General features: G+C 43.7%; 1 protein-coding gene across 1 annotated transcript in view; it reads left to right on the top strand.

Moving 5' to 3' along the window:
* Window positions 1-13,808, top strand: part of LOC124620014 (orexin receptor type 2-like) — a 144,868-nt gene that overhangs the window by 15,091 nt on the left and 115,969 nt on the right. The window contains exon 3 of the mRNA XM_047146680.1: window positions 3,905-4,190. Coding sequence (XP_047002636.1) covers window positions 3,905-4,190 — 286 coding nt within the window. The remainder of the gene's footprint in view (window positions 1-3,904; window positions 4,191-13,808) is intronic.

The following is a 13,808-nucleotide window of genomic DNA, read 5'->3' as shown; positions in this document are numbered from 1 at the left end:
CACCAGATCTGATTCCAGTCGGGCACATAAGGGACACCATCGGACGACAACTGCAGTGACATCTACAAACAGCATTAACAGCCCCTGTACTGACAACCAAATGCAACAGGAATAGAACCCCATCCCACAAACTGACTTTCGACACCTACGCAACACAATGCAAGAACGACTGCACGTTTGCATTCAACTCCCTGGTAGTTACATTGCTTAACAATGTACCAGCGTTTCACGATTGCCCTGACTTATTTCGGACTTCCATTAACCTGTGATCTTGTAATTTTAGTCACGTATGTATGTTACCTAGACAGTGTACGGCAAGAAAGGAAGAATGAATTGATTGTTGGTGTTAATAACGATCATCCTCCTTTACCTCCTCTGCATTACTGCAGATGACGTGTCACTGAGGACATTTGTTCTGTGCATCCAGTACACGTAAGGCGCCTAGTTGTTTCAAAAAATGGTTCAAATGGCTCTGAGCACTATGGAACTTAACATCTGAGGTCATCAGTCCCCTAGAACGTAGAACTACTCAAACCTGACTAACCTAAGCACATCACACAAATCCATGCCCAAGGCAGGATTCGAACCTGCGACGGTAGCGGTAGCGCAGATCCAGACTGAAGCGCCTAGAACCGCTCGGCCACACTGGCCGGCCCTAGTTGTTTCCACTGCACTGTGTGGAATACGAAGGTTCTGTTATAGTTCACTGACCTGCTATCTTCAAGTTGATGTCCCCAGCGCAGAAAACAGTACGCAGGTCATAGGTCTTGAGGCTGAAACTGAGTTTTAGCGAGGTTCTGTTCTGGAATATAGCCACACGAGAAGACTACATGATCTTAACACAACACCTTCTGATACAGCAAAGTACATGATCAAACACAATGTTTACGAAAATGTATCTTTACACTATTTGTGGCACGTGTCTGTGCCTCGTGACTACCGGAGTGAATCTTTTAATACTGAATACTAGCAAACACATCCTGCGACAGACAACATGTCTATTCTTCTCGACTGTCTAATCCAGAGTGACGAACAGGAACTTAAATAAAAATTGGAAACACATCCTACGACAGACAACATGTCTGTTCTTCTAGACTGACTAATCCAGAGTGACGAACAGCCCGAAACACTTCGCGCGCCATACCAGAAAAAGCGTGACCCGAACGCTTCGTCTGCAATTTCGTCAGTCTTTCATTTTTGATTTAAATTGTTTTTCATAATTGTAAAATGACTGACTGATAGTCAGCTGTTGAGAGATATTTATGTTAAAAAGTGAAGTCATTCCAATGAATAGTTTAACTAGTAATAATAACTATACTTTAACGTATTGGAGCCCTTGCTCCGAACACAGCACCCAGTCACAGAACAGTAGCATTATGCAGGCGGTCTTTCTCACGGGAATGGTACCGAACCTAACATCTGCCACAGGTACCTCACACCATAATTCGCCATCTGCATACTTCTTGCATCTCCACTGCTCTGGGAACAGCTTTTTGGAGCCTAATAGGATGGCTGACTAAGACAGAAATATTACACTAGACAGATATATTTCCGTAATTTCATTACTTTACATTAATTACTTTTTTGGTGTTTTTTCTGCCTGTGTATACTGACTATTCGTACCGCTGACTGAGAATGGTCACTGATGACCCTACTACTGAATCTCTCTCTCTTTCCAAGCATTAACCCCGACTTGCGGGGTCTGCTGTTTTGCTACATCTCCTCCATTTCTCCATGTCTTTGACATTTTCTGGTCTGAAGCCAACAACGCGCAAGTCTGCCCTGATGTTGTCAGTGCATCTCTTTTCCTGTCTTCCTGGTGGTCTTGTTGCTCCTGGGTTGATGTGGGGCGCTCTGTTTGCAACTGAGTTATCTTGCTTTCTGATGACGTGGCCGCTCCAGCGGAGACGGGCTTCCCTCACTTTGTCGGTGATCAGTGCGACATTAAACCTTCGCCTCAGTCCCATACATTGCTGGGCGTATCATGCTCTTATATACTTTTGCCTTTAGATACTGAGGCATCTTTTTATCGCAGAGGACTCCAGTGACCTGTCTCCACTATTCGATGTCCCAATATTAAATCCATCCATCCATTCATTCATTCACCCATCCATCCATCCATCCATTCTTAAAGGCATTTTGTGGAGTATGGATGTACAGTAATGGCCATTAAAATGGCTACGCCACGAAGATGACGTGCTACAGACGCGAAATTTAACCGACAGAAAGAACATTGTGGTATGCAAATGATTAGCTCTTCAGAGCATTCACACAAGGTTGGCGCCGGTGGCGACACCTACAACGTGCTCACATGAGGAAAGTTTCCAACCGATTTCTCATACACAAACAGCAGCTGACCGGCGTTGCCTGGTGAAACGTTGTTGTGATACCTCGTGTAAGGAGGAGAAATGCGTACCATCACGGTTGAAATAGCTCTGAGCACTATGGGACTCAACTGCTGAGGTCATTAGTCCCCTAGAACTTAGAAATAGTTAAACCTAACTAACCTAAGGACATCACAAACATCCATGCCCGAGGCAGGATTCGAACCTGCGACCGTAGCGGTCTTGCGGTTCCAGACTGCAGCGCCTTTAACCGCACGGCCACTTCGGCCGGCCGTACCATCACGTTTCCGACTTTGATAAAGGTCGGATTGTAGCCTATCGCGATTGCCGTTTATCGTATCGCGACATTGCTGTTCCCGTTGGTCGAGATCCAATTACTGTTAGCAGAATACGGAATCGGTGGGTTCAGGAGGGTAATACGGAACTCCGTGCTGGATCCCAACGGCCTTGTATCACTAGCATTCGAGATGACAGGCATCTTATCCGCATGGCTGTAACGGATCGTGCAGCCACGTCTCGATCCCTGAGTCAGCAGATGGGGATGTTTGCAAGACAACAACCATCTGCACGAACAGTTCGACGACGTTTGCAGCAGAATGGACCATCAGGTCGGAGACCATGGCTGCGGTTACCCTTGACGCTGCATCAGAGACAGGAGCGCCTGCGATGGTGCACTCAACGACGAACCTGCGAGCACGAATGGCAAAACGTCATTTTTTGGATGAATCCACGCTCTGTTTACAGCATCATGATGGTCGCATCCGTGTTTGGTACATCGCGGTGAACGCACATTGGAAGCGTGTATTCGTCATCGCCATACTGGTGTATCACCCGGCGTGATGGTATGGGGTGCCACTGGTTACACGTCTCGGTCACCTCTTGTTTGCATTGACGGCACTTTGAACAGTGGGCGTTACATGTCAGATGTGTTACGACCCGTGGCTCTACCCTTCATTCGATCCCAGCGAAACCCTACATTTCAGCAGGATAATGCACGACCGCATGTTGCAGGTCCTGTACAAGCCTTTCTGGATACAGAAAATGTTCTACTGCTGCCCTGGCCAGCGCATTGTCCAGATCTCTCAGGAACTGAAAACGTCTGTTCAATGATGGCCGTGCAACTGGCTCGTCACAATAAGCCAGTCACTACTCTTGATGAACTGTAATGTCGTGTTCAAGCTGTATGAGCAGCTGTACGTGTACACGCCATCCAAGCTCTGTTTGACTCAATGCCCAGGCGTATCAAGGCCGTTATTAGCGCCAGAGGTGGTTGTTCTGGGTACTGATTTCTCAGGGTCGATGCACCCAAATTGCGTGAAAATGTAGTCACATGTCAGTTCTAGTATAGTATATTTGTCCAATGAATACCCGTTTATCATCTGCATTTCTTCTTGGTGTAGCAATTTTAATGGCCAGTAGTGTAGATGTAGATCAAGGTGGGTCCCATCCATCGTCTCTCTACACAGATATTTTTGGATCGACTTGTTTGGGCTGAATGTCTGTTTCATTTTCGAGCGTACAGTCTGAACACGTGCTGAGAGTGAGTGGTCTGCGTGCAGACATCCCGGAGCTGGTGGTGCTGAGGGCCCGCGGCCGCGACTGGGACTCTGTGCTGCTGACGCAGTGCGAGAGCACCTGGAGCTACGACTCCGAGATGGTGTTCCACGGCGCCAAGAGCCTGCTGCTGTACACGCTGCCGCTGCTCTTCATGTCGGTCGCCTACTACCAGATCGTGCGCGTCCTCTGGCGCTCCGACACCATACCCGGACACGGCAGCAGTCGCAGCGGCGGGCTCAGCTCCAGCGCCAACGGCCGCGCCTACACCTCGTCCGGAAACTGCGGTACGTACATCTCCGTCCTGCAAATTACGGGTCTTTCTGACCAAAACAAGTGTAACATCTGTAATTGGAGGAAGAGACGAGTGGAGAGAGTGCGTGGTGCAATTTCAGTGATTACAAAATACGAGGTGCGGCTAGAAAAAAACCGGACTGTTGCAGGAAAAAAAATTGATTTACAATTATTTACAATTTCATGTTATCTTCTTCAATGTACTCTCCTCCTCGGTCGCTACACCGCTCCATACGAATTTTCCGCTGTTCATAGCAATGCTGCAGATCATTTTCGGTAAGTCCATACATTACTTCCGTCGCTTTTTCTTTTACTGCTTCAACAGTCTCAAATCTAGTTCCTTTCAAAGCTGACTTGACTTTAGGGAAAAGAAAAAAGTCACAGGGTGCCAAATCAGGTGAGTAGGGTGGATGATCTAAGATGGGAATGTTGTGTTTTGCCAAAAACGTCTTCACTGACAACGCACTGTGAGCTGGGGCATTGTCTTGGTGAAGGATCCATGACTTTTTTCTTCACAAATCGCTCCGTTTTCTCCGTACTCGCTCACGTAGGGTAGCCAGGACGCTAATGTAGTAATGCTGATTCACTGTTTGTCCCTCTGGTACCCAATCATTGTGCACAATCCCTTTGACGTAAAAAAAAAAACAATCATCATTGCCTTGAATTTCGATTTTGACATTCGTGCTTTTTTTTGTCGTGGAGAACCAGGAGTTTTCCAATGCATCGATTGGCGTTTAGTTTCGGGATCGTAAGTAAAAAACCACGATTCATCGCAAGTAATAACATTTTGTAAGAAGGTGGGATCACTTTCAATGTTTTCCAGGATGTCAGAACAAATCATTCTTCGGCGTTCCTTCTGTTCAATTGTGAGACACTTTGGAACCATTTTTGAACACACTTTGTTCATGTTGAAACTTTCATGAAGAATCTGCCTAACACTTTCCTTGTCAACTCCTGTTAACTCAGACACTGCTCTGATTGTTAAACGGCGATCTTGTCGAACAAGTTTACCGATTTTTTCAATGTTTGCATCAGTTTTTGCTGACAATGGTCTGCCAGTGCGAGTGTCATCACTGGTGTCTTCGCGGCCATCTTTAAATCGTTCAAACCACTCAAACACTTGTGTTCGCGATAAACAATCATCGCCGTACACTTGTTGTAACATTACAAACGTTTGACTTGCAGATTTTCCCAGTTTGAAACAAAATTTGATGTTAACACGCTGTTCTTTCTGTACATTCAACATTTTCCGACGCACAGACAAAACGTCAACTACTTAAAACAGACGCCACGGGCAGACTGAGTGCAGGAGGCAGATGAAACTCGAGCAGTAGGCGGAGCGAGAGTCACGTGACAGGCCACGCGACTTTCAGCCTTATTGCATTCGTTTTATTGTTTCACCAGTACTAGTCCGGTTTTTTTTTAGCCACACCTCGTAAGATTAACTTTACAAATAATATAGCAGTATAGGCCTACTTACCAGTATAACGGGGCACACACACTCTGGCCCGGATTCGTGCACTGATTCGCATGGGAAGCCTGTCGTAAGGCCGTTGTATCCTCTCCTGAGGCAAATGTTACAACTGTCTATGAAAATCTCTATATGGGACTGGTGTAGCCTCCCCCTTACTAATCGGCCTATCCTGCTTGCGATATAAAATATGACCTTGGATCTCGTGTATGCCTAATGGATTCTTACTAATCGGATAAGGCTATCTTTCCCGAAGAAATAGTACCGATAAGTAGGAAGAAAGTGTACAACAGACTTTTCTGATGGAAAAGTCTACTAAAATTAAAAGGTAATTAAATCGAACTGGATTGTAATTTGGAAAAATGAAAGTTATTTTGTGCATTCACTCACGAACAACACTGGACAGAAAAGGGGTACCACTGATCATGAATCCGAAAGTTACACTAATGAACGAAAAGGAAGTAATTAACGGTCGCCAGCCCACTAGGGCAGTTTACATCCAAAATCCTGTACAAGATGATGGGAAAGAAAAACATGAATTGTTAACCACTGACGTGGCAACTGAAGGTTGTCACTTTTTTTTAACACTATCTTTAAGTGAGTATGTAATGATGAAGAAAACTGACAACTGACTCTTACGTTATGTTTGTCATTAAATTTCGAAAACAACAATCGAGTGATGATTTGAAAATATACAATTAAACTGTACGTTAGTACTGAACTTTGTTACGTGAACAATGACTTTCAATGACCTCAACGTATCGTCATCAAAGAAATTTAGAAAAAAAGCAAGTGCTTTTTACTTTGCAGTAACTTATTTTGCAAACTGGATTTCAAATTATTGTCTGAACAACTGAGCCTTTTTTTTACTGACTTGAACAGAAATAAATAATAGAATACGTACCAAACCAAACAGCCGTGTGCTCGAAGTTATATCTAAAATAAATAAAACTTCTGCACTCTTAATTTGTGCATTTCTTTAGATTTGGGTTCTTTCCAGTGATTGATTCTCAAACTTGAAAATGAAATTCCTTTACTTTACCCATATACTGAAACCTCTGTTTTACAACAGTTAAAGGAAAGTAGACTGAGGCAAAATTTCTTAAAAGTGAAATTATCCATTAACAATTTGACTGTAATTATTCAATTTGTTCCTTATGAGCCTCGGTTAGCATATGAGGGAAGAAAAGGAACAAGGACCCTGCTTGGTAACAATGTCTGAGGACAATGAGGACACAATAGTCCTGCGTTTAACTGATTATTATTTAAATAAATTTTGTCAATCAGATCACATTCTATTGTGCTGTTGGGTTCGCTGTTAATACTTTCTACCAATGAACAGTCTTACTTCAGCGTTGTACATACGACGAAACTTGGAGCCGCCGACAAATCTCTGTTGCTGGAACTGCTGCTGTTGTTGAAGACAGTAGCATCTTGTGGAGCATGGGTAACTACAGGAACAAGCAACTTTAATTAATACAGTCTCTTTCGTCCGTCCACTGTCCTTACTCCTGCTACTAGACATCTGGCTGGCGCACGTACATGACGGAAATGAAGTGGTACTCCCTACTGCGAGAGCGTTAACACCACACTTCCGCACACTACAAGCGCTCGAACCTGTCTCCCTCTCTCCACGCGCTCCGCGCAACAACCACCTACCCAAAGATTTTACAACGCACAGGCACTGCTGTTATCGTTGCTAGTCGATGCAAATAACAATTCCTTTTGCTTTTTCCCAGAGCTTGTAAGTTTCACAGGAAGACACAGATAAATATAATGAAATTTCAACGGACTTCTACCTAAACTTACACATACAATGAAGCAATGTCCTTACTAATTAAAGAAAGCATTTAAATTAAAAATGGTTCAAATGGCTCTGAGCACTGTGGGACTTAACATCTGTGGTCATCGGTCCCCTAGAACTTAGAACTACTTAAACCGAACTAACCTAAGGACATCACACACATCCATGCCCGAGGCAGGATTCGAACCTGCGACCGTAGCAGTCGCGCGGTTCCGGACTGCGCGCCTAGAACCGCTAGACCACCGCGGCCGGCGCATTTAAATTACAAATATTTACACCGAGCGAGGTGGCGCAGTGGTAGCACACTGGACTCGCATTCGGGAGGACGATGGTTCAATCCCGTCTCCAGCCATCCTGATTTAGGTTTTCCGTGATTTCCCTAAATCGTTTCAGGCAAATGCCGGGATGGTTCCTTTGAAAGGGCACGGCCGAATTTCTTCCCAATCCTTCCCTACCACGAGCTTGCGCTCCGTCTCTAATGACCTCGTTGTCGACGGGACGTTAAACACTAACCACCACCACCACCACAAATATTTACAAACAATTCAGCAAAAAAGTTTATATATCGGTAGGAGGTGCCATGCATCCTGCATTTTCGATGTTACACTGGGACAGAGTTTAAACCAGAGCTGCTCCCTCACATCTTCTGTCGGAAACAGATCTGGGGATCTTACTGACCATAGGAGTACCTCAACATCACGGAGACAGTTCATAGAGACACGCTCCATGTGTGGACGACCGTCGTCGTGTTTAAAAATGCTACCACTGTACTGTTCCGTGAGAGGTAACACTTGAGACCGCGAGATGTCAGTGCTATCAGAGTTCCATCAATCACTACCGACCATGAAATTAGGACATGCCCAATAGCTTTCCACACCATAACGCCAGGAATAACAATGCTATACCTCTCTAAACCACTGCAAGAACGGCATCTCTACCCAGGTCACCAACTTAGCCGCCGGCGATGGCCACCCAGGGAAGTGCGTAACCCTCATTCATTTACGAAGGCAATGCGACGCCATTAATCAGTAGTCCATGCTTTCCAGGTACAGTACCACTCTAAACGCATCCGTTTCTGATATGTTGTTAATGACAGCCTACGCATGGGACAGTATTTTCCCAGTCTGGCTGTTGCTAGTCCCCGTCCAATGGTGCGGGATGGCACAGACTGTCGCGGGGAGTCCAATAAGTGTTCTCGCATGGCAGGTGTAAAGGGGTTACGATTTCCTTGTTGCACAGTACGGCGATCCCCCATTGTGGTGGTTATACGTGGTCGCCCGGAGCTTTTGCGACTGTTATCCCTGCCCTCCGCTCCCATGTAGTCCAACATCGGACCACTTGTCAGATATGAATGCCTCGCAAATCTGAAAATTAGACGATTCGAACAGCCGGCCAAATGAAGGCGAACAATGAGACCACTTTCAGTCTCCATCAGGTGGTTTCTCACACTAGTATGCGGCATCTCCGTGTCCTTCACAGTGATCACTCAACATCTAACGCTGTTCATGCGGCTTATAAACACTACCTGATAACAACAATGATAACGCACTCTTGTGGCCGTTCTGTCTATGACAGAGAATTTGCAAATCTAATTATCTGCATACCAGCCCACGGGCGTACGTGTACGATGTTACATTGGCAATCGGCCATATCTTCTGCTTGCTTCACTTTTTTGACGGGCAGTGTATTATTAGTTTCAAGAGTAATTAGTGCTGTTGACAGGGGATGTGAGATTGACTCCATATTTTTAGATTTCGAGAAGGTTTTTCACACAGTGCCTCATAAGTGACTTCTAATCAAATTGCGTGCCTACCGACTACCGCCTCGGTTACGCGACTGGATTCTTGATATCCTGTCAGAAAAGTCGCAGTTCATAGTAACTGATGGAAAGTCATCGAGTAAGACAAAAGTAATATCTGGCGTTCCCTAGGAAGTGTTATAGGCCCTCTGCTGTTCCTGTTCTACACAAACAATTTAGGAGACAATCTGATTAGCACTCTTTGATTTTTGCAGATGAAATTATAATTTATCGTGTGATAAAGTCATCAGAAGATCAAAACAAATTGCAAAAGTGGCAATTGACTCTAAATAATGAAAAATGTGGAGTCACCCACATGGATACGAAAATGAACCCGCTAAATTTCGGTTACATAATAAAACACACAAATCTGTAAATTCAGCTAAATACGTATGGAATTCAAATACGAATAACTTACGTTGGGACGATCACATAGATAATTTGCGGGCAAAGCAAACCAAAGAATACGATTTATTGGCAGAGCACTGAGATAATTCAACAGATCTACTAAAGAGACTGCCTATTCTGCGTTTGTACGTTCTCTTCTGGCGTATTGCTGTGCGAAATGGGATCCACATCAGATAGGATCGAAAGAAGATAGAAAAAGTTCAAAGAAGGGCAGTCTGTGTTGTACTAACGCGAAATACAGAAGAGAGCGCCATGAATATGATAAGTGAATTGGTGTGGCAATTATTAAAAGAAAGACGTTTTTCATTGCGGCAGGATCTTCTCATCAGTCACCAGCTTTCTCCTCAGAGTGCGAAAATATTTTGTTGACGCCTACCTAAGTGAAGGACTTTGCGATGTTGCTGCACGGGACTGCTCTTCTGTTCACGTAACTTATCCTGGAAGAGACTTATGAACACACAGCAAGGATTTACTTAATGGTTAATTTGCTTCTGGGAAATGATGATGAAGAACCTCAGGCTGCAGAAGAAGAAAATGTGCATGCTGAACTGCCGCCAGTTGAAGGTGACAGTGAAGATGGAAAAAGCGTGCTAATGTTAAAGACTGAAAAATCATTCCTCATTCTATGAATGCTGTGATTCATGACCTTATTTACGTCATTTTATTGCAAGCTAAACATTTTTGTTACTGTTTTTGTGGAATAATTAAAAAATCATAGTGAGGAATGATATTCGTGATAAAATAAGAGAAATCAAATATTCCCCAGAAAGATTTAAGTGCTCGTTTCTCCTGCGCGCTGTTCGAGAGTGGAACGTAGAGAAATAGCTTGAAATGGTTCTATGAACCCTCTGCCCGGCAACTGTCAGTTGCAAAGTAATCATGTAAAAGTAGAAGTAGTGTACGATGCAGCAACTCAACTGAATGAAAAATTATGTTTGAAAATGAGATAAAATTCTAAACTGCCCATCAATACCAAATATGAGATGAAGTCATATAAAGTTTTCATTAAAACTTCGGAAAAAAAACGATTTGCTACCATCATATTTGGTGGCAGTGTTGATCCTTTTCTACGTACTCTCGCTTCACGCGGACACATTTTTCCCAGTAGTGAATAACTGCAGAGACGTTGGTTGTAGAAGCTGCGATTCGGTTGTTCAGGAGACGTTCTAAATCGAACGTCACCTCATTGCCTTATGGAAATACCTGCTACGCTTTTGTTTCTTCATCCGAGAAAAGAGAAAGCAGTCACTGGGTGCCACGTCAGGTGATTACTGGAGCGAGAATCAGCTAGGACGGTTTCGTGGGGCAAAAATACCCCCTTGGCCAGCTTCCAGCGACACTTCTTGACAGCCTCCAGCAAGCTCGCTAGAAGATTTCGGAAGCATACCCCTGCGATAGTTGACCCCTCACGAGCGTAATCTGTTAGCACTCACCGTGGAAGTTCCAAAACACACCATCTTTCCCGATAATGAATCCTCATTTTTCGAAGGAGATGATTTCCGCATGTTTCCAGTGCTTGCTATGCTACTCTGTCTTAGAGTCATAATGACACACTCAGTAGCCGGCTATAGGAGTCATCTGGATTTGCCTGACGCAGCTGAAAAGTTTCTGCTGCTGTCAGGCTTCTTGAATGGTTGTGAGCAGTCGCGAGACCCAGTATGCAGCGATCTTCATCATGACCAAAACGTCGTGAAGATACTGACTGCAGATCCATGACTGATTTTCACTTTTCTCATTATCGCTTCGATTGTAAAACGCCGGTCTTCGAGCACCAGAGTCTTTCCTTCTCTTGCGATCCTCTGTTCTTCAAGGGCAGATGGTCTGACAGTTTGTTCTTCTTCATTCAGACTTGTTTGACAACAGCTGAAGGGTCACGCTCTCTCCCGATGCACAATATGATGGTGCATTGTTATCGTTCACTTCGGCCGACTCATCATGGATTCCTGGAGCTTTGTTCTCATCAAAGCAGAAAATTTGTTTCGACACGATACTCTGCTAATGGGGCTGCGTTATGTCCCATTGGATCCTCAAGTGGCGTATTATGACCTGCAAAGAAACTAAAAAATTAATTCCGTAATTTCATTTCTTTCCAGGTCATAAATAAAACTGCATGATTACGTCTTGTAAACTACATATTTTAATCAAATAGCCTCGTGAAAATAATATCTTTCCTTGAATTAAATGAAGCTATTGTGCACACCCACAAAAAAACAGTCCAAAAATAAGGGATCATAAATTCGCTCTAGTATACCAAGCGCACTAATTCTTTTGCTAACAGTTGAGCACAGTTCTGCATCACATAATTCTGTATAAACGTCTAGAGACGACATTAGTTTATCTGACACACGTCCACTTTCTGGGCAGTTGCTCATCTTTGTTTCTTATTCGTGTGAAACTACTACATCACTTTACTCATTCTGAGTCGCAAGGGGCGATCTGTGATAACAAATTAAAGAAGATAAACTTCTTTACCAAACTTGTTAGTAATAACCTTTGTTCTCCAATACCGGTTTCGATAAACAATGTTACTATCTTCACATCTGCAAAACATGTATACAGTGTAACCATATACAATGCAACTGTAATACACAGTATCAGATACAATATTTTTGTTGTTGTTGTTGTGGTCTTCAGTCTTGAGACTGGTTTGATGCAGCTCTCCATGCTACCCTATCCTGCGCAAGCTTCTTCATCTCCCAGTACTTACTGTAACCTACATCCTTCTGAATCTGCTTAGTGTATTCATCTCTTGGTCTCCCTCTACGATTTTTACCCTCCACGCTGCCCTCCAATGCTAAATTTGTGATCCCTTGATGCCTCAGAAAATGTCCTACTTACCGGTCCCTTCTTTTTGTCAAGTTGTGCCACAAACTCCTCTTCTCCCCAATTCTATTCAACACCTCCTCATTAGTTATGTGATCTACCCATCTAATCTCCAGCATTCTTCTGTAGCACCACATTTCAAAAGCTTCTATTCTCTTCTTGTCTAAACTATTTATCGTCCATGTTTCACTTCCATACATGGCTACACTCCATACAAATACTTTCAGAAACGACTTCCTGACACTTAAATCTATACTCGATGTTAAAAAAATTTTCTTCTTTAGAAACGCTTTCCTTGCCATTGCCAGTCTACATTTTATATCTTCTCTATTTCGACCATGCTCAGTTATTTTGCTCCCCAAATAACAAAACTCCTTTACTACTTTAAGTGTCTCATTTCCTAATCTAATTCCCTCAGCATCACCCGACTTAATTCGACTACATTCAATTATCCTCGGTTTGCTTTTGTTGATGTTCATCTTATATCCTCCTTTCAAGACAATGTCCATTCCATTCAACTGCTCTTCCAAGTCCATTGCTGTCTCTGATAGAATAACAATGTCATCGGCGAACCTCAAAGTTTTTATTTCTTCTCCATGGATTTTAATACCTACTCCGAATTTTTCTTTTGTTTCCTTCACTGCTTGCTCAATATACAGAGTGAATAACATCGGGGAGAGGCTACAACCATGTCTCACTCCCTTCCCAACCACTGCTTCCCTTTCATGCCCCTCGACTCTTATAATTGCCCTCTGGTTTCTGTACAAATTGTAAATAGCCTTTCGCTCCCTGTATTTTACCCCTCCCACCTTAAGAATTTGAAAGAGAGTATTCCAGTCAACATTGTCAAAAGCTTTCTCTAAGTCTACAAATGCTAGAAACGTAGGTTTTTCCTTTGCTTAATCTTTCTTCTAAGAAAAGTCGTAAGGTCAGTATTGCCTCACCTCTTAGTAAAGCTGCATGCCCTCGGGAAAAATTACGGCCGTAGTTTCCCCTTGCTTTCAGCCGTTCGCAGTACCAGCACAGCAAGGCCGTTTTGGTTAGTGTTACAAGGCCAGATCAGTCAATCATCCAGACTGTTGTCCCAGCAACTACTGAAAAGGCTGCTGCCCCTCTTCAGGAGCCACACGTTTGTCTGGCCTCTCAACAGATACCCCTCCATTGTGGTTGTACCTACGGTAGGGCTATCTGTATCGCTGAGGCACGCAAGCCTCCCCACCAACGTCCACCTTGGTCCATGGTTCATGGGAGGAGGAGATACAATATAAAAGAAAAAGAAAAACGGGAATACAACATACAATATAAAAGAAA

This window comes from Schistocerca americana, chromosome 6 (genome assembly GCF_021461395.2).
Source record: "Schistocerca americana isolate TAMUIC-IGC-003095 chromosome 6, iqSchAmer2.1, whole genome shotgun sequence".
Lineage (NCBI taxonomy): Eukaryota > Metazoa > Arthropoda > Insecta > Orthoptera > Acrididae > Schistocerca > Schistocerca americana.
Note: the sequence above shows the minus strand (reverse complement) of the source record. Positions and strands in the feature narration are given on the sequence as shown.